Below are 26,900 nucleotides of genomic sequence, written 5' to 3'. Positions count from 1 at the left end.
ACTTTGAAACAACTTGCAGGCACCCTGCAAGAATCAATCAGTGCATCCAGAGGTATGAATGGGATTGTGTTTGGCTCCCTCTCTGTGCTTATCTTATTTTTTTTCCATTCCCCTGTGCTCATCTGTTCTGTTTCTTAAATTCCAGCTATGAGTGAAATCTTACAGTATTTGTCTTTCTCTGACTGACTTATTTCACTTAGCATCATATCCTCTAGCTCCATTCACATTGTTGCAAATGGCAAGATTTCATTCTTTTTGATGGCCAAGTAATATTCCACTGTATATTCTTAACTCTAGGAAACAAACTGACAGTGGCTGGATGGGAGGTGGGTCTGGGGAAGGGTAAATAGGTGATGGGCATTAAGGAGGCTATGTGATGTAATGAGGACTAGGTGTTACATGCAACTGATGAATCACTAAATTTACCCCTGAAACTAATAATATACTATAGGTTAAATTTAATTTAGATAAACAATTAAAGCAAAGAAAAGAATGAGGTTGTCTTTGGGGAACACTATCCAGCTGAACCATCCATATCTGTGGCACTCAGTATTACGGATAAACACCACAGGTGGATGACTTCAGCCAACTATCAGAGATTATACAACCACAGAGCTTGGTGGCTGACTGCATGTGCCTCTAAAATAGTGGGCCAAAGTTGTCATAGCTACTGTCTATCACAGCTTATGCCTCTGGGATCCACTTACCTTTTGTGCTCTTGTCAGACCACAGCGTCTGAAATTTCCAATCAACAAAGAACTTGGGAGTCAGTAGAGTCAGTGTGTGGGTGGATAATTTTGCCTTGAGGAGGGACAAAAAATATGAGAAAAGAGGTGTCTCCTCCCCTCTGAGTTCCCTGGTATCCACAAGAGGGAGGGAGAGATCTGGTGAATCAATGCTTATTGCCTCTTTACTTAGTTTGTTGAGTAGGAATCTCTTCCCACCAAGGAAATTCGAGTTAATGAAAAAGAGACAAAGGACAAGGAATATGTTTTTGTTTCTCCTAAATGAGCAGAACAGACATTTGTTACTTGAAAATGAAAGATGTATATAGTCCGTTTTGGATTTTACGTTTCCAGTGATGCATAGTCTTTGTTCTTTCTATGTTTAAGACTATAATTGCCTCTATGACTTCTCTTAAAAATCTCTTCCATCCTGGATGCAATGAGTACATTCCATTGTACACACTACTTCTTTTTATTTTTGGACATGTCCTAAGGAGAAGCAGTTTTTCTTCCAACAGATCAGTGATAAAATAAATGTGAATGATACCCCAAGGGCAGAATTAACTGCATGTTACTTGGAGGGTGATGTTGAGGGGTGGAAAATACATTTCTATGTGGAATTCACAATTTGTAAATCTCCTATAATATGGATTATGTTTAATAATTACAGACACTTTTATAGTGGAGGACATGTGGATTGGATGTTTTTCAATGTGAATACAATTTTGCAACTTAAAAATTTTATTATTCTCTTATAATCAGAGAATTAGCATTTAGTTCTTTCAAATTGATATCTTCCAGATGCTTGCCAGGAACTCTGTTGGATAATTGTCCAAATTATAGTATTGAAATAAAGCAAAAAGAAAGAAATATAATATTATTATAATTATGAAGCAAGCAAATGGAATTCTATTTTAACCATCCATATCAAACTGTCAATAATTGCAATGATGGTTCAAGTGTTAGCAATATTTGTTTAAAGTCTTTGGATTATATTGTGGATTGTCCCTACATGGCCAGTAGTAAAGGTTGAAAAAGGGGCCCCAAGAAAGTTTCTAATGGACATTTTAGAGGGCAAGGAAGTAGGGTCTTGCTGGGAACTTATAATTGTATGAGTTGGCAAGAGATAAGAAAAGTGGTCATAAGTAGGGTCCATATGTTAGTGGAACATAAAGCTCTGAAAGTTGGAGCAGGATTTCTCAGCAGACATACATACGTATGGTGGCAGGTACACCCACCATTATCTTCAGAGATGAAATGGAGTGTAGTGTAGGGAAAGAAAAAAGGGATGGGAGAAGGAAAGAAAAGAGAAAATTAGAATGTCATTTGTGTGGTCTTTTAGAAGGGCTCAGCATACATATAAAAATGTTCACTATATGGGTTGTTATGAAAAGTAAATTACATGATACATGGAAAGTGTTAGCCAAGTGTATTCATGTAGTGATTGATACTAGATGGTAAGCATCAGAGAATTTATTCTCTCTTTTTTTTTTAAAAGATTTATTTATTTTTGAGAGAGAGAGAGAGGCAGAGACACAGGCAGAGAGAGAAGCAGGGTCCTCGCAGGGAGCCCGATGTGGGACTCGATCCCCAGACCCGGGGTCACGACCTGAGCTGAAGACAGACACCCAACCGCTGAGCCACCTAGGCGTCCCTATTCTCTTTTTTATAATGATGTGCGATCATTTTCTCCATTGAGCTGATGGGAACATATTCATTCTGTAACTTATAATAAAATTAAAATCATGTAAAAAGTCTGAATAAAGGACTGAAAGAAATAAATACAAGGGCTACTGACGGTTGTCTTAGGGTGGCTGATGAAAATAATTTTTTTACTCTCTTTTCCAAGTTGTCAGTGATATAACTTCATTTATTTTTAATGTAAAAAGGATAGTAACATCATCTTTTCTTTCTAATCAGCAAATCGAAGAGCAGATACCTGGAGATGAATAATTTCTCACCCTTCTTAAAGTTAAGTCTGTTTAATATAGGGAGAGTGAGACTAGCAGACTGGGGTAGTTTGAGAGAGCCCATTAGAACATGCTGGCAGCATGCTCCATGGCTTTTATTTAGCTGATAGGTGCCATTTGTTCTTCTCTTGTGATGAGAAGGCTTCCAGTCTCCGATGAGTGTATTCAAGTGACAGCTGAGGAATAGAAATAAAATAGGCCATCTCCTTAGGGGTGAGCTTTCTTCTGAATTAAGGTGACAGAGAATATAGCAGCTTAGGATATAACAGTGATAAACAAATGATTTTAAGTGCAGGTGCTTCTCACTTTATCAATAGCCATTGGTGGGGTAACCTGCTGAGTTCAAGTGAAATCTTTTCTGGAAGTTTTAAGGTAGTAGTTGATAGAGGAGAAAGGGGGCAGCAGGCTCCTGTGGAGAAGTGCTCATAGGCTGCAGCCTCCTTATCAGCCTGGCATCTTTCCTGGAGAGGTAGGATTTTCTTTTAAGAAGACAGTCTCCTTTCCCTTCTATTCCCTTTCACTATTATTTTTATTCCGCAAATGAATGAGACCATATCATGTTTGTCCTTCTCCAATTGACTTATTTCACTCAGCATAATACCCTCCAGTTCCATCCACATCGAAGCAAATGGTGGGTATTTGTCATTTCCAATGGCTGAGTAATATTCCATTGTATACATAAACCACATCTTCTTTATCCATTCGTCTTTCGATGGACACCGAGGCTCCTTCCACAGTTTGGCTATAGTGGACATTGCTGCTATAAACATCGGGGTGCAGGTGTCCCGGCGTTTCATTGCATCTGCATCTTTGAGGTAAATCCCCAGCAGTGCATTTGCTGGGTCGTAGGGCAGGTCTATTTTTAACTCTTTGAGGAACCTCCACACAGTTTTCCAGAGTGGCTGCACCAGAAAGGGAGACAGAACATGAAGACTCCTAACTCTGGGAAACGAACTAGGGGTGATGGAAGGGGAGGAGGGCAGGGGGGGTGGGGGTGAATGAGTGATGGGCACTGAGGGGGGCACTTGACGGGATGAGCACTGGGTATTATTCTGTATGTTGGCAAATTGAACACCAATAAAAAATAAATTTATTATTAAAAAATAAAATTAAAATAGATTAATGTCAAAAAAAAAAGAAGAAGAACAAGAAGAAGAAGACAGTCTCCCTGGGGTTCCCATAATGCCTTGAACTCATTCCCATTTTTATGGTAAAAATCCTGCCCCTGTGGCTTCTATGGAGCTGTGGTTATACTTGGTTATTGGCATGTGCATTCAGAAGCCTGCTCCTCTTGTCATTTATCCCAGCAATGCCCAATTACACGTGGCCTTGCTAGACCCGAGATGGAGATGGAGCATTCACCTCAAAACTGTTTTCCAGAGGACAACAAAGATTCATTTCTGCAAAAAAGGAAATCCCACAGAAGTTTATCATTGGTTTACTTCTGGAAGTCTTCTGTATGTCTGGAGCCAGGATAATGCCCTAAGGATGGAGGTGTTGCATATTTGGTAGCAGGTGGAGCAGGGCAGTGATTTTGTTGAAGAGTGTAGGGAGGTAGTTGGCATGAACAAGTGCAGTTTACAGAAATGAAATGAATATGATAGGCATTTATTGGGTTGTAATATTATTAATCATAAAAATATATTAATTGAAAATTTTAACAGAGAATTCATAGTAGAAGAAAACTTTGAAACTTTGCTTCCTCCCACATTTGCTGCTGGGGGGCATGTTTTCTTGTTTAGTTGAGTAGAGTTGATGCACAATGTTACATTCGTTTCAGGTGTGTGACACAGTGATTGGACATCTCTGCATGTTATGAGGTGCACACCACTAATGTAGCTGCCATCTGTAAGGTAGTGCTGTTTGAAGGACAATGTTCATGGCCACGATGAGGCTTTTGTTTTCTTTCTTTTGACTTTTTTCTCTTGTACTTAATTATGTTTGATGACTTATGCAGTAGACTGAATCTGCTTTCTACATATGATTTATAAAAGCTAGGTTTTATTTTTTATTTTTTTGATTTGCCATCAGACACCAAAGAGTTATGGCCTATTTGTAACCTTGTGACATCACAAAATGATGGCCAGTGCTTCTGTTAAGAAGGCTCGCACAGCTCCCACCCATCCCATAAGGGACCTTGTAGCCATAAAGAAATGTCAAATGAATGATTCTGATGGCAAAAAAAAAAAAAAAAAAAGAAAAAATCCCCATAGAAACAATTCAGCAAAGATTGCATTTTCCAAAGCATATTCTATAGCATTCCAGTATCCTGAGATCTTTAAAGAAAAGGAGTGTAACGGTCGTATAAATTCATGAAGCACTGTGTGCTAGTTTTTCTTCTAGGCTCATGGTGCATATTGGCGAATTGAAGAATCTGAAAAGCTCTGTAGCCATGAAAGCAGTTTCATTTTCTTTAACTCACCATGTTCCCAGTGCTGTGGCTGTGAATTTCCCGCCCCTTCACCTCCCTGTCCACACCCCAGCACTTAGTAACGTCCTACAGAATATATTTAGGGAAGATGCTGTGGAAGAGAATCGTGTTTTCCCAGTTTGGGCGCCTGGAATCTTGAGAATATCATGAAGCAAGGGTCACTCAGTCTGGATTTCAGTAATAAGTAATATAGGGAGCATCTTTCACCCAGAAACTTAGGAAAGTGATTAAAATAATTTGTTTACAATCACAGAGTCCTACCTAAATTCATGACTGTTTTTGTTCCTTTAACTAAGGTTCTGAAATTCCCCTTTTACCAGGGATGGCAGCGACATAGCTGACAGCCTGAAAGGGACATTTCCATACTTATCCTTGGCCATCTTTCCCAGGAGACCAGATGTATACTCCTTCTACCAGGACTTTAATTACACTGATTTAATATTGACTTTTTCTTTTCATACATGAATTTCTTCCATGAGCTTCCCTCAGGAGGATATTTTTCTGTTCTGTAATGTTTTGATTTTTGCTGTATTTCAAATCATTTTTACATATGCTTAATTTCATTTAATTGTTGCCAGATAATGTAGTTTATACAATTTTTACTTCTTGGGGGAAAACTTAGGAGATTTTTAAAAAGCCTTGTATATGATTAATTTTTGTTACAGTTTCATGGATATCTGAGAAAAAATGTTTTCTGTAAAGATAAAGTTTGACATTTATCTATAAAAGCAATATTGTTCAAACATTCTATATCATTGTTTTTGTGCAGCTGATTTATTCAACACTTTATTAGAGTCTCCCACTCTTTGTACCATTCCCCCCCTTTTGCCGTTTCTATGTTGTATATTTCAATCTATGTTATTTGATTCTTAAGATTTATGGGTTTTATATATTCATTGTGAATTGTGCCCTTTATCAAAATAAGATTTTTAAATCCTATTTAATGTACTTGGTCTTAAATATGACTTTGTCATATATTACGATTGCTATGCCTACTTTAATTTATGTTTGCTTATCCTTTAAGTTTCAATATTTCTGTCCTAAAATATTTTAGTGGAGGCAAACAAAATAGATAATTTAGGAGTGCTTTTCATACACATTATATTTCCTTTCTCTCAAAGTACTTCTTATATACAATATGCAATGTGATTTAAAAAAACGAATCTGAATGTTTTCATCATTTAATAAGATTGTTTAATATATTTATACTTATAACAATTTTTTATGTTACTTCTGTCATTTTGATTTTATGCTATTTTCCATGCTTCTTTTCTTTTCTTTCTGTCTCCCTTCCTCCTTCCCTCCCTTCCTTACTTCCTCCCTCCCTCCCTTACTCCCTCCCTCACTTCCTTCCTTCCTCTCTCGCTTCCTTTCTTCCTCCTTCACTTCTTTCCTCCCTCCCTCTGTTCCTTCCTCCCTTCCTTTGTTCCTTCCTTTGTTCCGTCTTCCTTCCTTCCTTCCTTCCTTCCTTCCTTCCTTCCTTCCTTCCTTCCTTCCTTCCTTCCTTCCTCTCTTTCTTATGCAACATGGACCAACCACATTTTCTTTGATTTTTTTCCCCTTCGTGTTTATAAGTCTACTTGCATTTCCCTTTTTATTCTTAAAAAAAAAAAAAGTATTTGAGCCTATATTTCTCTATCAGTAATATCACCTAACATTGAGTGTTTCCTATATGATAGGCACTTTTCACACACAGTATATGGCTAAATTATAGCAAGCACTGAATTGGGTGAGTATTTTTATATCCCTTTGAAAGATAAGAAAACTGAATCACAAAGAGGCTAAGTACAGAATTTACATACCTTTTCTAGAATCCACAGCCCAAATTTGAATCAAGGCAGTTTGACGCAAGAGCCTACCCTCTTAGTCATCTTGATATATTGCCTTTCTGTTCTCAAAGATTATATAATATCACTATGTCTATATAAATTTAAAAAGTTCTTGTTTTGTTTTACTTTATTCTTCTCCTACACATCTCTTTTTAAAAAGATTTATTTATTTATTTAAGAGAGGGAGGGGGAGAAATTGAGAGAGAGAGAGAGAGAGAGAGAGAGAGAGAGAGAGAATATGAATGTGCTCAGGGTGGGGCAGAGGGAAAAGGAGGGAGAAACTCAAGCGGACTCTGTGTTGAGCTCAGAGATCGATGCAGGGCTCCATCCTGTGACTGTAAGATCAGAACCTAAGCAGAAACCAAGAGTCAGATCCCTAACAGATACTGTGCCACCCAGGTATCCCTGCATCTCTCTCTCCTTTTAAAACTTTTAAAATTTAAATTCGATTTAATTAATGTACAGTGTATAATTAGTTTTAGAGGTAGAATTCATTGATTTATCAGTGCTCATTACATCACATGGCCTCCCTAATGCCCATCACCCAATTATCCCATCCTCCCCTCTCTCTCCCCTCCAACAATGCTGTGTGTTTCCTATAGTTAAGAGTCTCCTATGATTTGGCTCCCTCTGTTTTCATCTTATTTTATTTTTCCTTCCCTTCCCCCATGTTAATCTGTTTTGTTTCTTAGATTCCACATATCAGTGAAATCATACAGTATTTGTCTTTCTCTTGCTTACTTTTATTTAGTACAATACCCTCAAGTTCTATCCATGCCATTGCAAATGGCAGGGTTTCTTTTTATTGGCTGAGTAATATTCCAGTGTGTGTGTGTGTGTGTGTGTGTGTGTGTGTGTGTGTACTACATCTTCTCTATCCATTTATCTATTGATAGACATCTGGGCTCTTTCCATAGTTTGGCTATTGTGGATGTTGCTGCTATAAACATTAGGGTGCAGGTGCCCCTTCAAATCACTGTATTTGTATCCTTTGGACAAATACCTAGTAGTGTAATTGCTGAGTTGTAGGGTAGCTCTATTTTTAACTTTTTAGGAACCTCCATACTGTTTTTCAGAATAGCTGCACCAGTTTGCATTCCCACCAGCAGTGTAAGAGGGTTCCCCTTTTCCTGCATTCTCACCATCTGTTGTCTTCTTTGTTGTTAATTTTAGACATTCTGACCGGTAACTGCACATTTCTTTTTAATTTCATTTTAGAACTGGATGACGATATTATGATTTGATAATCTTTATTTTTCTCCCTACATAAGTATTTTTTATAGTGGCACTATTATATTTCTATATTATATTTTTGTTATGTTCATATTATATTTAAATTTGCTTTATATACTATATTATTATTTTATATTTGTATATTTGTATTTTATGTTTGTATTATGTAGTAACCATGTTTTCAATAGTCATGTTGACTCAAACCTTGTTTAACTGGACTATCCAATTATATTGTTTCTTAGTTTGATTTTGGGGTAGCTGAAGTATGTCTTCAAGTTATTATTTTCAGTAAAAATAAGGTCATGTGTTTTCTGAGCTCTTGCCCATCTGAGCATGTATGCCACATGTGTTTGTGAGCAAGTACTTGGCTAGTTCCAGGTTAACCAGTGAATCAAGGCAGTGAGAGCAATCTTTTCTACTTTCAAACACTAAGCATACTCCTTTTTCTCTGGCATCTAGTATTGCAGAAGGAAGTATGACTCACATATGACTTTTTTGTGTGTACATATATGTATATGTGTAGGTTTATCTACACACACAAACACATATACTTACTTTTTAAAAATAATCCTAATTGTACAGTACAACCCCCTATTATGCTCAATAAGGACAGTGGTGCTGATTTTAGTTAGATTGGCAAACACACACTAGACTTTCCCAGGGAAAAATTTACTCATCCCCAAGAAAGGATATAGGGCAAGAAATCAGCAAAGGGCTTAGTGAAGATCTCTGGGCTCCCAGGCATGGATCCTTTTGCCCCAGTCACACTTGACTAAGGAAGTGTGTGATCATGAGAGATGAACCTAACCCTAGCCTAGGAATGCCATCAGCCCTGGGTTTTCTTCTACTTTCATACCTAGCTGGTTACATAGGCCTTTTTCTTTCTTTCTTTTTTTAAAGATTTTATTTATTTATTCGTGAGAGACACAGAGAGAGACAGAGAGAGGCAGAGAGAGGCAGAGACACAGACAGAGGGAGAAGCAGGGTCCATGCAGGGAACCTGACATGGGACTTGATCCCACGTTTCCAGGATCACGCCTTGGCTGAAGGTGGCACTAAACTTCTGAGCCACCCAGGCTGCCCTACATAGGCCTTAAATTAAGTGTGTTTGTGCATATATACTTAGTTAGTCACCTTATCTTCTCAGAGGTGTGAGACTACCTTCCAATCTCCCATGCAGTGAATCTCAATGATATCTGATACTCACTGCTCAATGAACAATCACAAGAATGAAGTACAAAGGTTTGGTTTGGTACATGGGTATCAGTTGAATTCTCCTCTTAAATCCGGGATAGACACAGTCCTTCTAATTCTGTTACCTAGTATTGTGTCAAATGCTGATTCAGAAATATCACCAGAGCAACCTGTTTCTAAGACAGATGTTAATTTTTTTGCTTACCTTGGTGTGTTGGGCAGAACAATGTCCCTCCCCCCCACACCAATGATGTTCATATCTTAATCCCTGGAACTTGTGAAGATATTCCTTTACATGGTACAAGAGATTTTGCAGATGTGATCAAGTTAAGGGTCTTGAGATGGAGAGTTTCTCCTGTTTGGAAATCACAAGATCCTTAAACAAGAAAGAATAAGACAGAAGAGTCAGGATCAGAGGAGGAGATGTAACTGTGGAAGCAGAGGTGGGATTGATGGGATTGCTGGCATTGGGGATGGAGGAAGGCACCATGAGGCAAGGAATGCAAGTGACTTCTAGGTGCTGGTAAAGGCAAGGGAATAAATTATCCTCTGGAGCCCCAAGAGGGAGTGCAGCTTTTCTAACACCTGGACTTTTGCCCAGTAAGGCCCATTTTGGACTTTGGACCTCCAGAAACATAAAACAATTAATCTGTGTTGCCTCTGTCCACTAAATTTGTGGTAATTTGTTATAACAGTGAAAGTAAACTAATATACCTGCAAGGAAGAATGTGACAGAGACTTGATACTACCTCAAAGAGGGAAGGGAGAAGGTAAGATATTTATTAAATCTTTAAAGTCTTGTTTAAGAGAATGTATTTTTTAATGTGGGGGCTTGATTAGCATTGGGTAAAGATGATGATACAGTGGTTTAAGATTGAGGGATACTGTAAGACAAAAATCTTGAGGAGAGGAGCTCTAAAGGTCTTGGATCAAAGAGTCAGTTGTAGCTTTCTGTTGAAGAGTTGATGAGATGTTCTTGGAACTAACAATAAATTTATTTGTGATTTATATTTTTCTAGGCAAGAGTTACCTAGACTAGTATAGTTATGTTGAGACACAGAATAATAAAGTCAGTAGGCCATGTGGGGGTAGATGATTTGGGGTTTCAATTGTAAAGAGTATATAACTCAGGGTCAAATTTTCAGATATCCCTGAGGCTAGAAGAAAGTTTACAGAGAATGATCTGGTAATATTTTCTTTCCTTGGGATTTTTTTTCTTTCTCCTTGCAACTCAGATATTTTAATAGAGTACAAGTAGGTTTTAGTCTACTTTTACCCAATTGCTAGGATTTTTACTTAGTTTAGAAAATTCTTTTTCTTGTTTACTTGTATATTACTTTTCTGTTACTGCTGGAACAAATTATCACAAACTTAATGGCTCAAACAATAATCTTTTGTTTTGTTTTGTTTTATAGCTCTTTAAGTTAGAAGTTCGACATGGGTCATACTGGGACAAATTCAAGGTATTGGGGCCACATTCCTTCTGGAGACTATTGGAGAAGAATCCATTTTCTTGCCTTTTCCAGTTTTTAGAGGAAACCATGTTCCTTGACTTTTGACCTGCTTCCTTTGTCTTCAAAGCCAACAATGGCAGCCTGAGTCCTTCTCATGCTACCATCTCTTGTTCTCTGCAGATGGGACAAGTTCCCTGATTTTAAGCACTTGTGATTAGATTGGCCCCAGCTGAATAATGTGGTATAACTTCCCCATCTCAAGCTGACCTTAATCCTAAATATATCCACAAAGCCACTTTTGCCATGGAAGGTAACATATTTATGAGTTTGGAAGATTAGGGCATGGATCTTTGGGGGAGCCCTTAGTCTGCTGACCACTTTCATAGTAAGTCCTTTCTGCATGTAAGCACATCCTTTATTTTTTGAAGGCACTGCTCCCTTTTCAATGATATGTCTTATGAATATTTTATATATATTTTCATAGGATTCATGTTTATTTTATTTATCTAGGAGGCATGTTATTTGTCAAAAAAACAAGGTGGGCAGTTTCTCCTTGGCCATAATACCTTCTTGATTATGGTGAAAACTTTAGCTCCTCAGCAGGAAGGATAAGTTTTGTACACTAATGTTCTTGTGCTGGAGGGGGAAGCTTCTCTCTCTGGTTACTGAGGTGACTATGTCACTGTTGTCAGGGTATGCAGTATGGGTGGGAGGAACTCTCTTAATCTCTTTTTCTGATCAATCCCACTGCTCAAACTAGAGAAAATATAGTTGGAGGTCTTAAAGATTGTTGAGTCTTAGTTTCAATGACTATCCCATTTCTGTATCTTTCTGTGCTTTAAATGAGTGAATGGGAAGGTAGGGTAGAGAAAATAATCACTACTAGTTCACTGTTCTCTTCACCTAGCATCCCACCTGGATCAGTGCTTTGTATTATCCTTTAATGTGCTTACAACACTCTTTATATTGCTTGGTTCTAAAGTGATATGGGCTGCTGAAGCTCTCTGTCTCATGTTCCCAAGTGTCCTGGTTGTGCTCTCTCTTCATGGCCACATCCTTTATATCCCTCTGTGATGGGAAACATGCTGTACGCCCTGCCTTCTTTGTTTCAGTGCCACTCGAAAACAGATATTCTATTGTGAAGATGTGCAAAAATTGTGTTTCCTGTTCAGCCTCCCTGAACTTCTCCTAGCAAATAGGAATAGCCCTGTGGTTAATCACTTAATGCCCAATATCAGGTACACTAGGTGAACAAAAGTATGCCTAACCTATAAGGAGATAAATGAAGATAAGCTCTGTTGCTATTTTCTATTGTTATTGTCAAAAGATTTCATGAATAATAATCACTTCTGTTTCATCTCTGCTCCAGACTCACCTTGACATCCTGGAAAAAAGTGTGAACCCCAAGCAAATCTACTTCCGCCAGGAGGTTCTCTGCCAGACGTTGGGAGGGAATTCGTGTCCATTGGTGACCATCACAGCCATGCCTGAGTCCAGTAGCTCTGACCATCTAGAGCAGTTCCGTGAGTAAAAAATGACAATGCTCTTTAAAGATCTGGTGGTCATGGGGGGTCCTCACAGCCTTGGATGATCCCTGTCCTGTTGAGGTCAGAAGCTTCACAAAAGGTTGGGGAGTGGTCTGTCGTTTTAGAAATGTACTTCCCACTCTTGGTACAATGCAAAGGGTAAATATTAACATTGCCCTTTTGGTAAAGGGAGAAAAAATAAATTGCAAACTGTCAGGGAGAGGAAGACTTTTTGTAAATGAGAACAGTATACTAGCGGCAGTCACTTCCTCTCCTAAAACAGAACCAAGACTGGAGTCACATTTTTCAGTCAGGGCCTCTTCTGCCATGCTCATTGCTGTTATACTGCTCCCAAGGTCAGACAAGGGCTGGAAAGGAAGAAAGTTGAATTTTGGAGCCCTGGATGAAGAATCTGCTTGAGATTGAATACCATTTGGATTTGAAGGGCTGACAATGTGGAGGAGGCTCTAGCCAAGAACTGTCAAACCAAACCAACACACACACACACACACACACACACGTACCCCTGAAATGTTAGAGCCCTGAACATTAGTGTGACTTACCTGTAACCAATTAGCCTTTAAAGTTGGCTTTTGACATATTTTAGGCAAAACTAAACAGAATGAAGGCTGTTTTGCAATACAGAAAAGTTTGTGAGATGAAAAAAAAGACTGGGGAGTAAAAATCTGGCTAATTTATCCCCAGAAGATGCAGCCATATCTGCTGAAGTGCTAACCACTTTCAGGTGACTCTTTGGTGGATAGGAAATGTAATTTCTCATACCCCATCAGCATCTGACAATGGATGCTTAACAACCTGGCTAATCAACAACTGATTATCCCATCTGAATTAATGAGGCCCTAAAATACTTTAATGAATAATAAGGGATTTTCCAAAAATTCTCTTACGTGTTTCATGAATTTAAGAGCAATTTCTTTAACAGTCACGGAGTCCTCTGCTTGCACATGAGCAGTTCTTGGAAGTTAGAGACGGCAATCCTTCCAGCACGACCTTCACTGGATGATTATTTATGTAAGAAAGTAGATCGGTGTAAGCCTGTGGTCTGAAGCTTTAGTTTCTAAATAGGAACTAGGAAAGAACCCAACATATAATTATGGGATGGAGCTGCCTCTGCTTTCACATTTTTGGGTACGCTGACACTGGTGCTTTTGTTGGTGTCATAACTAGAAAGATCATTCCTACTTTAAGGAGAGGACTTAAAACATGGTAAAGATCCTTAAATAATTTGGCACTCTGAAATAGTTCAGTTAATAAAAAAAGAAATCTTAGCATACCCTTATGTGAATCACAGGAGTCTGGTTTCTGTCTACTAACATAAGATTAGTAATCATAAATGTGTGCTCTTATGAGTTTTCTCTCTTAAACGTGTGCTGAGGGGGGCTTGGGTGGCTCAGCTGGTTGAACAGCTGGCTCTTGGTTTGGGTTCAGGTCATGATCTCAGGGTGCTGGGATGGAGCCCTGCATTGCGCTCCATGCTCAGCAGGGAGTCTGCTTGGGGATTCTCAATCTCCTTCTCCCTCTGCCCCTCCCCCTTCTCTTTCTCCTCTTTCTCTCTCTCTCTCAAATTAGTAGATAAATATTTTTCTAAAAGTACTGATATGTCAGCTGTTGTTTATCTCAAGAAGTGTTCTGGGTTGCCTAGGTGGTTCAGTTGTTAAGCCTCTGCTTTTTGCTTAAGTCATGATCCCAGCATTCTGGGATGTAGCACTGTATTGGGCTGCCAGCTCAGCAGGAAATATGCTTCTCCCTCTCCCCTCCCCTTGCTGTGTTTTCTCTCTCTCTCTCTCTCTCTCTCTCTCTCACTCGCTCCCTCTCTCTCTCTCTCTCTCAAATAAATAAATATAATATTTTTTTTTAAAAAGGAGGAATATCCTGGAAAGATGTGGGGAGGACCCAGATGATGGTGTCATGAATGCTGTTCATTCTCCTTGAGGCACAGTAGACTTGCAAGTGACAATCTTTGAGCTGGACCCAGAGGAAATTGGAGCTCTGTGCCACAAAAGAGGATGAATGAGAGCCCTTCTACATAGGTGTGCCAAATACACAATGGTACACGTCCCATGCTTAGAAGGGCCGTGCACTTTGCTTCAATTCTTAAAAACTTTTTCCACAAGAAGCCCTACATTTTCATTTTGCAAAGGGCCCTGCAAGTTGTGTAATTGGAATTAATCTGAGGTCACACAGGTAAATATGACAAAGGCTGGTGCCCTGACTGCACTACCCTCCTCCTCTGCCAAGTCATGCTAGAGGAGTGGCAACTTACCTTGCTAGAACACTGAAAGTCTTATTTGTATGCACCGTGCAGCTGCTCCGTATTGGTATCTTTCTTTGTAATGGTGATTGAAGTCATCCATTTTACAGTTGAGGTAAGTGGATGTTCAGAGAATTAACTACCCTCCCTAGTTCGTGGTGGCTCCTGGTTGGTGTCTGATTTTGTTATTCTGATTTGAGAGTCCATACACACAAAGGATGTCCTAACACAGTCATTTGAACAGGTGTTCATATTCCGCTCAGAACCAGAACTTTCCTTCCTCCCTACTTCATGTCCTGACATTATTAGAAGCTAGCTTCGTTGTTAATGTTGTTGAAGCAGTTCACACTAAGTTGACTACAAATAAACATATTATCCTCTTCCTGCTCACAGTGAATTTTATTTTTCCTTTCCTAACCCAGTGGAAACCTTTTCATGGAGGCTGTTTCTGATATTGTGACAGGAAGACAGAGGGGAAGAGAAGATTCAGACCCCACACGTCCCAGTACAGAGCTGAGATTGAGGAGCTGGGCTGTAGGGCTGGGGACATAATCTCAGACTATAGGCTCTAGATACTGGGCTACAGAATAAACAAGTTCCTCAGCAAGGTAAGATACATATATCTAAACTTTTAGGATGGAAAAAAGTAGCAAATGAGCCAGGAGCTCAAGACTCTCCTGCAGGCAGGCCTCTTTCCAGGTGAGCTCCAATTGTCTCCCCGGCTTCCTCCCTCCCAGGACCAGGCCCATGTCATTCTACAGTGTGTTTTGCTGTGATTTGGGTAGTTTCTGGTGCAGCTGCCACTCAGACTTCATACAGAGCTATTTGTGCACCAAAGACTTTCTTTCCATGGTGTAGGATTATCACTTCTTTCTGATTTTAGAAACCCAAGAAATAACAGCGTGGCTCTGGGGCCCAGGGAGAAGACCTTGCTCAAGGCTGGTTCCCGTAGAGGTTGGACTGAAAATCCCAGACCTAGAGGTTACTGAGGATAATTTATTGATTACTTTTATTCCTTCCTGGGACCTGGGCTCCAGAGAGTCTCCAAGAAGGATTAATTTGGCTTGCTTTATTTTTCAAAAGCATTTTTTTTAAACAGATATTTTCCTGGAAACATTTAGCTTTATTTTCTTGATAAATATATTTTCAGCTCAGTGGTAGCCCAGTTTCCCTGGTGCATCTTTTACGGCTGTCTGGAGAAATGAGGACCAGTGCCTCCTCTGGGTGCTCCCAGGGGAAAATACTCACTTCACACCTCAGAGCCAAAATGCTGGCAGAGCTCCAAGAGCAAAGTCACTCTCTGCCCTTTTCAGCGGGACAGTGAACAGGGAAGTTGTCTGAGAAATTGTCCCTGAGATCATTACGGAGGAGACAGGCTTGAAGTGAAATGGATGATAAAAGGAACCGTTACAAAAGGACAAACAGCTTATTCTAGCTTCAGGATCTTAGTGGATGAGGCCCTGGAGAATTAGCAGGTCAAGGCCTGCTACCTGGTAGGATTCCAGATGTCAGAGGAGCCCTGGACATTTGGGATTTGTAGAGCAGAATGTTGAGTGAGGAGTGAACAGCATCCAAAAGAATACTGCAGAGGCTCCACCAGGTTGGAGCAGAGGGTATCACCTGAGCAGGTCTGGGGACAGGTTTGGCAGGTGAGATGGATCCAGGAAGTTGTTTTAAATGCTTTCTGAGACTAGGCTCCCTCTGCTAATGGTGTTCCGGCATAATTACACTTATCATGGTTAGATCCTTCATACATTGTATATTAATAGGTACTTTGATTAACAGATGCTTTGAATATGCAACTTCAAAATAGAGAGTAGAGAAGTCATATTTTCTAAAGTTTATGTACTTTTCATGGATCGTATGTGTGTGTGTAGTCTTCTTTTGGGATTTGCACTGAAGGTCATTACTTACTCAAATCCTAGTGGAAGTGAGTGAGAAACCCAGAGAGGAGAATGGTCCTGTGTCTCTGAGGCTCGGCCATTTCCCCAACCAGGCTGGCTTTCTGCTTCTTGCAGAAGGGCTGCCTCTATTGTCACAGACCTTCCTATGTTCATCATAATCTCTATTTTGCAAATGGCTGAGTCAAAGCTTGCTTTAGGTGAATAAGCTGCCGGAGGCCACCAGGGTGGTAAGTGGTGGCTCAGGGAGGAGACCCCAGGCCACTAGCCCACAGTTCCAAGGTGGCCCTGTCCTTCAGAATCTGCCCTCGGGTCGCCTGGGTGCCTTTGGCTCAGGTCAGGATCCCAGAGTCCTGGGACTGAGTCCTGCATCGGGCTCCTTGCAGGGAGCCTGCTTTTCCCTCTGCCTATGTCTCTGCCCCTCTCTCAGTGAATTATTATTCTCATGAATAATTAAAAGTGCAATCTTAAAAAAAAAATAATCCGCCGTACCTTGGAGATTCCTCAGAAAGGTGCACAAACAGGACACACTGATTCTTAAAGACTGCTATCATTTTGTTTACTTTTCCATTTTTTCCACATTTCCCCCATGACCTCATTTTCTAAATTACCATTTCAACCCAGAGAAAGTTGGGTCCCTTTTTAATTTGTGGAGCTGTGTCTCTAGTTGGGGAGCTATGTCTCTGTGATGGATGCTTCATCTTTTTTCAGGAGCTTTATTGCCAAATTCCTCCCTCTTTTGGACATTGATGTATTCAGATTCTCTAACAATATTGTCTTGGGGCACCTGGATGGCTCAGTTAGTTGAGTGTCTGATTCTTGCTTTAGTCTCAGGTCTTGATCTCGGGCTTGTGGGACTGAGCCTGGTGTTGGGCTCCAAGCTCAGCAGGAAGTCTGCTTGAGATTCCTTCTCCCTCCCCTGGCCCTCCTTCCCCCTGCCCTCCCCCTCTTCCTTTCAAATCTCTCATCATCTCCCTCTGCCCCTACTTCTCTTATGCTCTCTCTCTAAAAAAAAAAAAAAAAAAAAAAAAAAATCAAATAAAAAAAAATAAGATTGTCTCGACTGTTCTCACAAGTTAGCTGAGAAGAATTTTCTGTGGGGAAAAATGGCATTCTCTTGTTAGAAACTCTCATTCTTGAAGCAACTCGTCACTGACTGACTCACTGACTCCTGAGAAGTCAGGAAACAACAAAGGTGGATGGGAGGGGGTGGACCTGCTATTTTTGCAACTGGAGACACCTCCACCCTACAGTTATAACCAAAAAGAGCAGAGCGTAACCTTTGTAGTCTCTGGAGGTGAGATCATCTCCCTCCACCGCCGCGGCCTCCTCTGGCTCACACACTGTTCTTTCCGGGGGGCCTGAAGTAGGGGAGGCCAGAAGCTGCATTTGTAGTCCTTAAAGAATACCTTTCTCTTTTTCTTTTTCTTAAAAATATTCTCACAAAAGCAATGTTCTATTCAGCCTGCCATTATGCTAAAAGCTTTTCCTTGGAAGACAATAGCTGTTCACAGAAAAAAGATTTACACGGGGTCCCGAGGGTATAATGAGCTACCACATGGCACCTGCCTCGGGTTGGGAATTGTCACTTGTAAGTGGTTTTAAATTAGAACAGAGTGGAAAAATACACAGTTACAGAATTCCCCTTTTGGCTTCTTTGCAAATCATTTTGCATCCTCTCTGGCCTTTGTCTCTTTCCGAGACACCTAATCAGGTATGAAGAACAGAGCTTTCTGCTGAGGAGAGCAAGAAGGGACAGAAGTGGTCCAAGGAAACAGAAACTCAAGTGAAATGAAAACCTCTCCCTCCCAGAATTTTGTTTTTTTTGTCCCATGCCCCCTAACTCCTACAAAGACATGTGGGGCCAAGTATTACTAAGAGATCATTGAATTTTAGACCTTAAAAATCCATAAAGACCATTGAGTCTAGATTTCTCATTTGCTAGTGAGGGACTGAAGCTCAGGACTTGGCCTGATCTATCTAAGGAAACTCGCTGGCTGATGACAGCAGACATGGCCTTAGGCCTTAGACTTCTCATCTCCTGGTGAAATCCTCTTCTCCTTTTCTGTAAAGCGTTGCTTCTGGCAAATAGTAGAACTAACAAATGAACTACAAGAACATAAAGACTTCTCTGTGGATATCTTTTAAAAAAAGGAGTTAGAAGAGAAAAAGTGAACTGGACCCTTCCCTTGTCTTGGGATTTCCATCTCTTCAGGCAACCAGGACTAAGAACGATGGAAGATGTTAGGAATATGAAGGTAAATATTATTTAATCCTTGTCATTGAGACTCTTATGATCTATGTTTGAGGTAGGGAAGGTGTGTGTGTATGGTGTTGTGTAACTCATGTTAATGGGATGTTGTGATATACAGCAAGTTACACCAGAAGAGGGGGATGAACATGGTTCATTGCAAGCAGACAAATTCTACCTGCATGGTGGAATCACAGAGGGACTTACACCCACAAGAGTGGGCTGTATAAATCCCATGTGTATGGTGGTCTTATATTGACACCGCTATCAAAGAAACATCAGTCAGAAACCCCAAAACCATTTGAAAAACTATTTGTATCTCTCTTGAGAAGACATGATAGGGGAAATATTTAAAACATAGTCAAACCACCTTAAATTTTTCATCATCTTTCTTACAGATATCAAGCTGTACATCCAAAAATATCTCAGTAACCCCCCCCTTTTCAATTCAAACCCTCAAAATTGTAGGACATTTTGACTGATTGAATATCTCCTTTCTGCTTCCCATTTTTATCTTGACAGTCCAAGGAAAGGAAGGCTACAAATCCTTTCTCCTTCCAAGGCTGGTTGGAAGGAGTAGGAAAGAGTGTAAAACCTTACAGTTGAATAGCTTTGCTTATGCCCTACCACATGTAAGTACTTTGGTCTTACAAAGTTTTTACATATTATTTGGCCCTGATGGTTTCCTTGTAAGATGAGGAAAAGAATAATTATTATGTCCATTGTATAATGATAAAGCTGAGGTTCAGTGTCATTTGGTCTGTATCTTGAAGTCAGATTGCCATGGGCAGAGAAATGAGGGAGTTTCTTATTTATTTATTTATCTATCTATCTATCTATCTATCTATCTATCATCTATCTATCTATCTATGAAAATGTGTGTAGGGAGGAGGGGCAGAGAGAGTCTCAAAAAGACTCCACACTGAGCACAGAGCTCAACATGGGGTTAGATCTCATGACCCTGAGATCAGGACCTGAACCGAAACCAAGAGTCAGAACTTAACCAACTGCACTACCTAGGACCCGGGTGGAGTGTCTTTTCAAGTAGAAAAAAATAGCATTCTCAGAGGCAGGGAGGCTGGGACATGATGCTGTGAAAATCTCAGGACACCAGGTCTACAGGACAATGGATTGATTATGGGATCAGATGATAGGTGAGAAAGGTAGTTAGGGCTGAGCGGTAAAGGCCCTTAATTTTCATGTTAGGAAGTGTGTCTGGAAGGCAATGATGGGCTAATAGGATATTACTAAAAGCAGAGAAATGACAAAATCAGATTCATTTTAGATGATAATTTTGTGGCAGTAATGTGGAGGGAAGTCAGAGTGAGGTGACATGGAACCTGGCATTCAGACTCCCTGGGGATAGGGGGGAGTTGGGCGGGTCTAATGTGGGCTCTGCTGTTTATTAGCTTTATGGCCTTGAAAAGGGTGCTCAAACACTCTATGCCTTGGTTTTCCCATTTATAAATTATGAGTAATTAACAGTACTTTCTTCATGGGGCAATCTGAAGATTATAAAGGGTTTAGAACAGTGCCTGGCACATAGTGCATACTCCAGAAATAATAGCAGTTGTTAGTCCCCCAGATAGGTGATGAGGTTTCCAAGGAAGATAAGTCTAGAGAAATGGGAGGGAAGGGCCTAAATTTATAAGATATGCCTAAGTTAGAAGTGAGAGGTCTTGGTGATTTGTTGGGAGTAGGGATAAAGGGCACAGAGTTGAACTATTTCTACTCTGGGTATGGGTGCACAGTTTATTGCCAACAAAGGCACATGAGAGCAAGGCTGCCATGGAGGGATAATGAGTTAAGTTTTAGAAATTTTCACTTTCAGAGGCCTGCAAATTATGTAAGAACTTGGCTTAGAGGCACCTGGGTGCCTCAGTGGTTGAGTGTCTGCCTTTGGCTTGGATTGTGGTCCTGGGGTCTTGGGATCGAGTCCCACATCAGGCTCCCTAGAGAGAGCCTACTTCTCCCTCTGCCTATGTCTCTGCCTCTCTCTCTGTGTGTCTCATGAATAAATAAATTAAATATAAAAAAAAAGGAACTTGGCTAAACATAATTTTAAAGCCAATATGCTGTAAAATATAATCTGTTTCAGAGGAACTAAAACAAATTTTGTATTACCTAAATAATTTTATCAATTAGTAGGGATACTGAAAGTTGACTCTATGTGGTTACTATAGCAGAAACATGTAATACATCCCATCAAAATCCATCACAGAATATTCTATTCTATAAGTATACTCACGAGATAGAATTTATCTCTTTCAAGGGAATTAACTCTTTATGGAGTATTTACATATGACTAATTGTTCCATATAACAGCTCTGCGAGGTAAAGAAAACAAAGGATTGTATTCGTTATGCTCATTTTCGGATGATAAAATTGAGGGCCTAGAAAGTCATATGATGAGTGATAGAGCTCTGATTTATCCCCAAACTGTGTGAATCTTAATCCCTGTATTCTGCTACTTTCAGTTGTGTGATAATGGGAGAAAATCCTTTACTTTCAAGATAAAAGTTCTGATATGTAATAGTAATTGTTTGTATTACAACTCATATGGTTTAGGGGTTTCCAAATGTATGAGTACATATGTCGTCATATGAACATTAAGAACCCTTCTGGTTTGAGTAAAATCTCAATTTTGCTGCCTCTGCAAGACTCTTTCTCATTCATATCTTGCCCCTCAGTCACTCAAAATCCTTCAACTACACTAATCTTTCTATTCCTTGAACACGGCAACCTAACAGCCTCCCCTGGGCCTTTGTGTATGCTGTTCCCATTGAATAGAACATGTTCTCTCTATAGCTTGACATCTTTGATTTCCTCTTGGTATGTATTATTTATGTATTATCTACCTTGCTGGATCACCATATTGAAAGTTACTCCTCCATCTAGAGCCCTTTTATCATGTGACCCAATCTGTTCTCTTCATGGCACTGTTGGCTCCATGAAAATACAGAACGTATGCTGTATTTTGTCACCATGGTTTCTCTAGGAACTTAGAGACCCTGCACAAAAGAGTTGCATACTAAATATTTATTGAACAAATCAATAAAATCCTGGCATTGTTACCACCCACAATGTAGGGTCTTTGAACTCTCTTGAGAAGTTACCTCTTTGCTAGCTGTTTCTTGGAGATACACAAGGGTAGTCTCAAATTTGCTTATAAAACAGCCATTGGCTACAGTTGATCCTTATGGGTTAATTCATTCTCCGTGATGCTTGGGCTTCTCTTGGCTTCCCATTATTCTTGCTGCCATGAAGGGACCCTTGCAATGTCATGGCTGGGTTTCCAGAGAGTTGGATTCAGACCTCTGTGCCTCAACATTGCTTGGCACAAAGTCTTCCCAAGTTTCCTGTGATATCTCCTTCTTCACTGGCTGGTCAGGGACCAGATAGCAACCACATCCTATTATCCAGATACTTTTCTCTCTCTCTTGTGCTTAAGGCACAAAAACTAATCTAAACTTCTCTTTTGGGATCCCTGGGTGGCGCAGCGGTTTAGCGCCTGCCTGTGGCCCAGGGCGCGATCCTGGAGACCCGGGATCGAATCCCACATCAGGCTCCCGGTGCATGGAGCCTGCTTCTCCCTCTGCCTATGTCTCTGCCTCTCTCTCTCTCTCTCTCTCTGACTATCATAAATAAATAAAAATAAAAAAAAAATAAACTTCTCCTTTGTCCTTCAGACCTAAATGCAAAGGTTTTCATATCTATCAACACATGCTCTGAAAGGTGGCTTATCACTAACCCACCAGCTCCAAAAATAGTCAAACTCAGACTGCCAGACTATGCTAACCAGATGATACTCTGGTACATATATTTTATGGAAACCTTACAACAAGAGCATGAATGTGTTATTAAAATTCTCATTAAAATATATGGTTTTTAATATAACAAAAACAGTGAAATTTATTTTATGGATATTTATATATGATAAAAAGTATAAAATCATTATGAAAAAGGATACCAGATTCAAGACAGTGATACTGTCTAAAGATGGAGTAAGCAGAAGGAGAAAGGGAAATGGTTTTTAAATCTATTTGGGAAGTTTGTATTTTTCTTGGGAGGGGGAGTCTATATTTCTTTTTCATTTTTAAAGATTTATTTTTTTATTTTTTAAAAGATGTTATTTATTTTAGAGAGAGAGAGAGTATGAGCAGGGAGAGAGGCAGAGGGAGAGGGAGAGACTCTGAAGCAGACTCTGTGCTGAGTATGGAGCCCAATGTGGGATCCATCTCATGACCCTTAGATCATGCCCTGAGCAGAAACAAAGGGTCAGTTGCTTAACCAACTGAGCTGCTCAAGTGCCCTGGAAATTTGTATTTCTTAAAGAAAAACAGTTGTAAGGAAAATCTGCCAAACTGTCACTTTCAAACCTGTATGGGTGTCTGTCATATAATTTTTTTAGCATCTCCAACTATATTTATATTTTCTTTTTAAAATTTAAAAGTTAAATTAAAAAGTGCCAACATGTCATTCTTGTTGAGTAAGTTTGGTAAATTAGAGTAAAATGTGAAAATAACCTCATATTTCTCTTGTTACTTCTCTTGAAGCAATTGCTGCTGACAGTCTTATGTTTATTTTTCACTACACACACACACACACACACACAGAGGAATTCATAAATACTGAGTCTTGAAATTTAGATAAAATGGACTTACCTTAATTAGCTTTCTGACAATTCTGTGCTGTGGAAGTCCAAAACTCTTCCCCAAGAATTCTGAAATTGACAACCTCACCAAATTCTATGCCATCACTTTCAACTCCCACAAAAAATACAGCAGGTTATTTTCCTCCATAGCTCCATCGGCAATGGATTTATCAATCTTCTGCATTTTCCTATTAAAAACAACAACAGGGATCCCTGGGTGGCGCAGCGGTTTAGCGCCTGCCTTTGGCCCAGGGCGCGATCCTGGAGATCGAATCCCACGTCGGGCTCCCGGTGCATGGAGCCTGCTTCTCCCTCCGCCTGTGTCTCTGCCTCTCTCTCTCTCTCTCTCTCTCGTTCTCTCTCTCTCTGTGTGACTATCATAAATAAATAAAAATTAAAAAAAAATTAAAAAAAAAAAACAACAAAAATCCTTCCCTCCACATACCATTTCAAAGTTATTTCAGTTTGAATTTCTTTGAGCGTAACTCAAGTAGTCCATACTTCTAAGCGTTTGTCATTTATATCTATTTAAATTTTTTAATTGAGTGTAATTGGCACACATTAGTTTTAGGTGTACAACATACAGATCTGACAAGTTTTTTTTCTGTTATATTATTATATAGTTTGTCTTTTTCTGAATTTTGTATTTAGGGCTGTTTGCATATTAGGTATATTCTTTTTTGTTGAATAGTAATTCATTCATTTAGTAAATATTACTGAGTATTGACCTTGTTCTAAGCATTGAGGATAGAGTATTTGGTAGATATGTTCTTTTAGTCTGTCACTTCTTTTTAAATTAGCTTTTGTGCTTAGTTTTCACGGAGTCTACTATAACAATATTTTTCTTTATATTTGTGAGCACAATGTGTTTGGGAAAATCTTCCCATTTTAAAGAGGGTTGGAAATAAGACCCAGTGCATTAAAGTGACTTGTGCATGGTTGCATAGCTAACCAATACAGAGCCAGAAATTGGAATCTGTCTTCTATAATGAGACAAAGTGCTTTATTTTTGATGTAATACTTTTGATGTAAAGTGTAAAAAGAATTCATATAACATACGGGTCTACATTAAAGAATAATAATAAGGTATAGTATTGAACACCCATGTATATACCATTCAGTTTAAGAAACATAATGTCCATAATTTTACTCTCCTGTAACTCCTTCTCCAATGGCTCCCCACCATTTCTGCCTTAGAGTAACTACTATTCTGAACTGTGCATTAAATGGTCTCTTGTTTCTCCTTGTATTTTTAAATCACATTTTTGCATCTCCCTAAATAGTGTAGTGTTGAGTTTTCCTACATAGAACTTTACCAATACAACATATACTGTGGTTGACTTATTGTGTTAAACATACTTGAGTTTGAACCACATTGGTATGTTTGAGTTGGTACAGAGTCATTCATTTCTAGTAGCTATATAATACTCCTATATAAGAATTTAGGATCAATCTATCCGTTTTACTGTTTGTGGCTAATTGGAATGTTCCCAGGTTGTGTTTTTCTATTACAGAGCTGCTATGAGTATATTACAATGTGCATGGCTCCTAATGCAGGGGTAATTGTTTTCTATGATATACATAATTATAATGACAGGATCATAGGGTATCCTTTTGTTCAACTTGGTAATGCCAGTGTTCTCTAGAATGGTTGCACCAGTTTGTACTCCCACTATCAGTGTTTGAACATGCTTATAGTGTCAGATCTTCCTCCAAACTTTGTATTGTCTAACTTTAATTTTATCAATCTACTCATGTTAAACAGTATCACATTGTGATTTTAATAAGCATTTCCTTCGTAACTGATGACATTAAGCATCTTTTTTTTTATATTTAGGGGCCATTTTTATTTTATTTTCTTAAAACCTATTTTATCTCAATTCTGTGAAATGACACTTTTTCTACTAGCCCCTGGCAACGAACTCCATATAGGTGGACTAGTGGTGTTTTGGCCTGTCTTTTTTTGCTTAACATAATGCTCATGAGATTAATTCATATTGTTTGCACATATCAGTAGCTCATTCCTTTTTTTTTTTCCTGAGTATTATTTTGTTGAATGGATGTGCTATGGTTTGTCTATTCATCCACCTGTAGGTGGACAGGTGGGTTGTTTCCACCCTGGTTATTACAGATAAAGCTGATCTTAGCACATGCAAGTCTTTCTGTGGACATATATTTTTATTTATATCAGGTATAAAAATTCAGTGCACATTTAAATTTCTAAGAAATTTCCCAATTTTTACAAAGTGGCTTTTCTTCCAATATGTGGCATTCCTATTAGCATTGTATGAGAGTCCCAGTTGCTTAATATCCTTGCCAGTACTTTGTATTTTTATTTCCAAAATTTTGCCATTCTGGAAGGTATGAAATAGCATTTCAGTGTAGTTGACTTTGTATTTCCTTAGCAATTAATTATTTTTTTTAGAGTATATGTTAAAAATTTTGCACATTTTCTTAGAGGATTGTTTGATTGTTTGCCTTATTATTGAGTTAGAATTCTTTATTCTGGATACAGACTCTTCATCAGATATCTATTTTGCAAATATTTTTTCCCAACCTTTGACTTGATTTTAATTTTCTTATGAGTGTCTCCTAAAGAATGAGAATTAAAAAATTTGATGACATTCAACTGCCATTTTTTTTTTAAAGTTTAGGGTTAGTGCTTTATATATTCTAGATAAATATTTACTTGACCCAGTGGTTCTTGACTGGGGATATTTTTGCCCTTCAGGAGAAAATTGGTCTTGTCTGTAGACATTTTTGATTGTCACAACTGGGGAGATTTCTATTGTCATCTAGAGTGTAGAGGTCAGAGATGCTAGTGAACATCCTATCATGCACAGAACAGTCCCTCACAACCTACCCCAAAAGGTTAATAGTGCTGAACTTAAGAAAAAATTGCCTAAACCAAGGTCACAACATTTTTATTCTAAAGTTTTAAAGTAGGGGCATCTGGGTGGCTCAATGGTTGAGCATCTTCCTTCAGCTCAGGTCATGATTGCAGGATCCTGGTACTGAGTCCCAGATCAGGCTCCCCATGGGGAGCCTGTTTCTCCCTCTGCCTATGTCTCTGCCTCTTTCTCTGTATCTCTCATGAATAAAAAAATAAAATCTTTAAAAATATATAGTTTTAAAGTAGTTTTAAGTTTGACATTTAAGTATATATCAAGATGATTTTAGCATATACTATGAGACATAGATCGAGAATTGAGGTTCTTCCTCTTTAAGAAAGCTTACTGAAAATTTTGGAATTTGAGAGGAATTGAAATCTTAACAATATTATGTTTTCCTATCCGTTAACTTGGTGTATCTCTGCATTTACTTAGGCCTTCTTTAATTTCTTTCTTTAATGTTAATGTGGTATTTAGTATAAGCTTATCACATATATTTTTTTAGGTTTCCTTTTATTGAAATATCTTTTTTTTTTTTTTAAAAAAAAAGATTTATTTATTTGTTTGAG

General features: G+C 39.0%; 1 protein-coding gene across 1 annotated transcript in view; it reads left to right on the top strand.

The window, feature by feature from the left end:
- The window catches only part of AGBL1 (AGBL carboxypeptidase 1), a 733,865-nt gene that overhangs the window by 182,290 nt on the left and 524,675 nt on the right, over positions 1-26,900 (top strand). The window contains exon 17 of the mRNA XM_055325935.1: positions 12,206-12,359. Within this exon, the coding sequence (XP_055181910.1) occupies positions 12,206-12,359 (154 nt within the window). The remainder of the gene's footprint in view (positions 1-12,205; positions 12,360-26,900) is intronic.

Source organism: Nyctereutes procyonoides, unplaced genomic scaffold (genome assembly GCF_905146905.1).
Source record: "Nyctereutes procyonoides isolate TBG_1078 unplaced genomic scaffold, NYPRO_anot_genome, whole genome shotgun sequence".
Lineage (NCBI taxonomy): Eukaryota > Metazoa > Chordata > Mammalia > Carnivora > Canidae > Nyctereutes > Nyctereutes procyonoides.
This window is presented reverse-complemented; position numbering and strand designations above follow the sequence as displayed.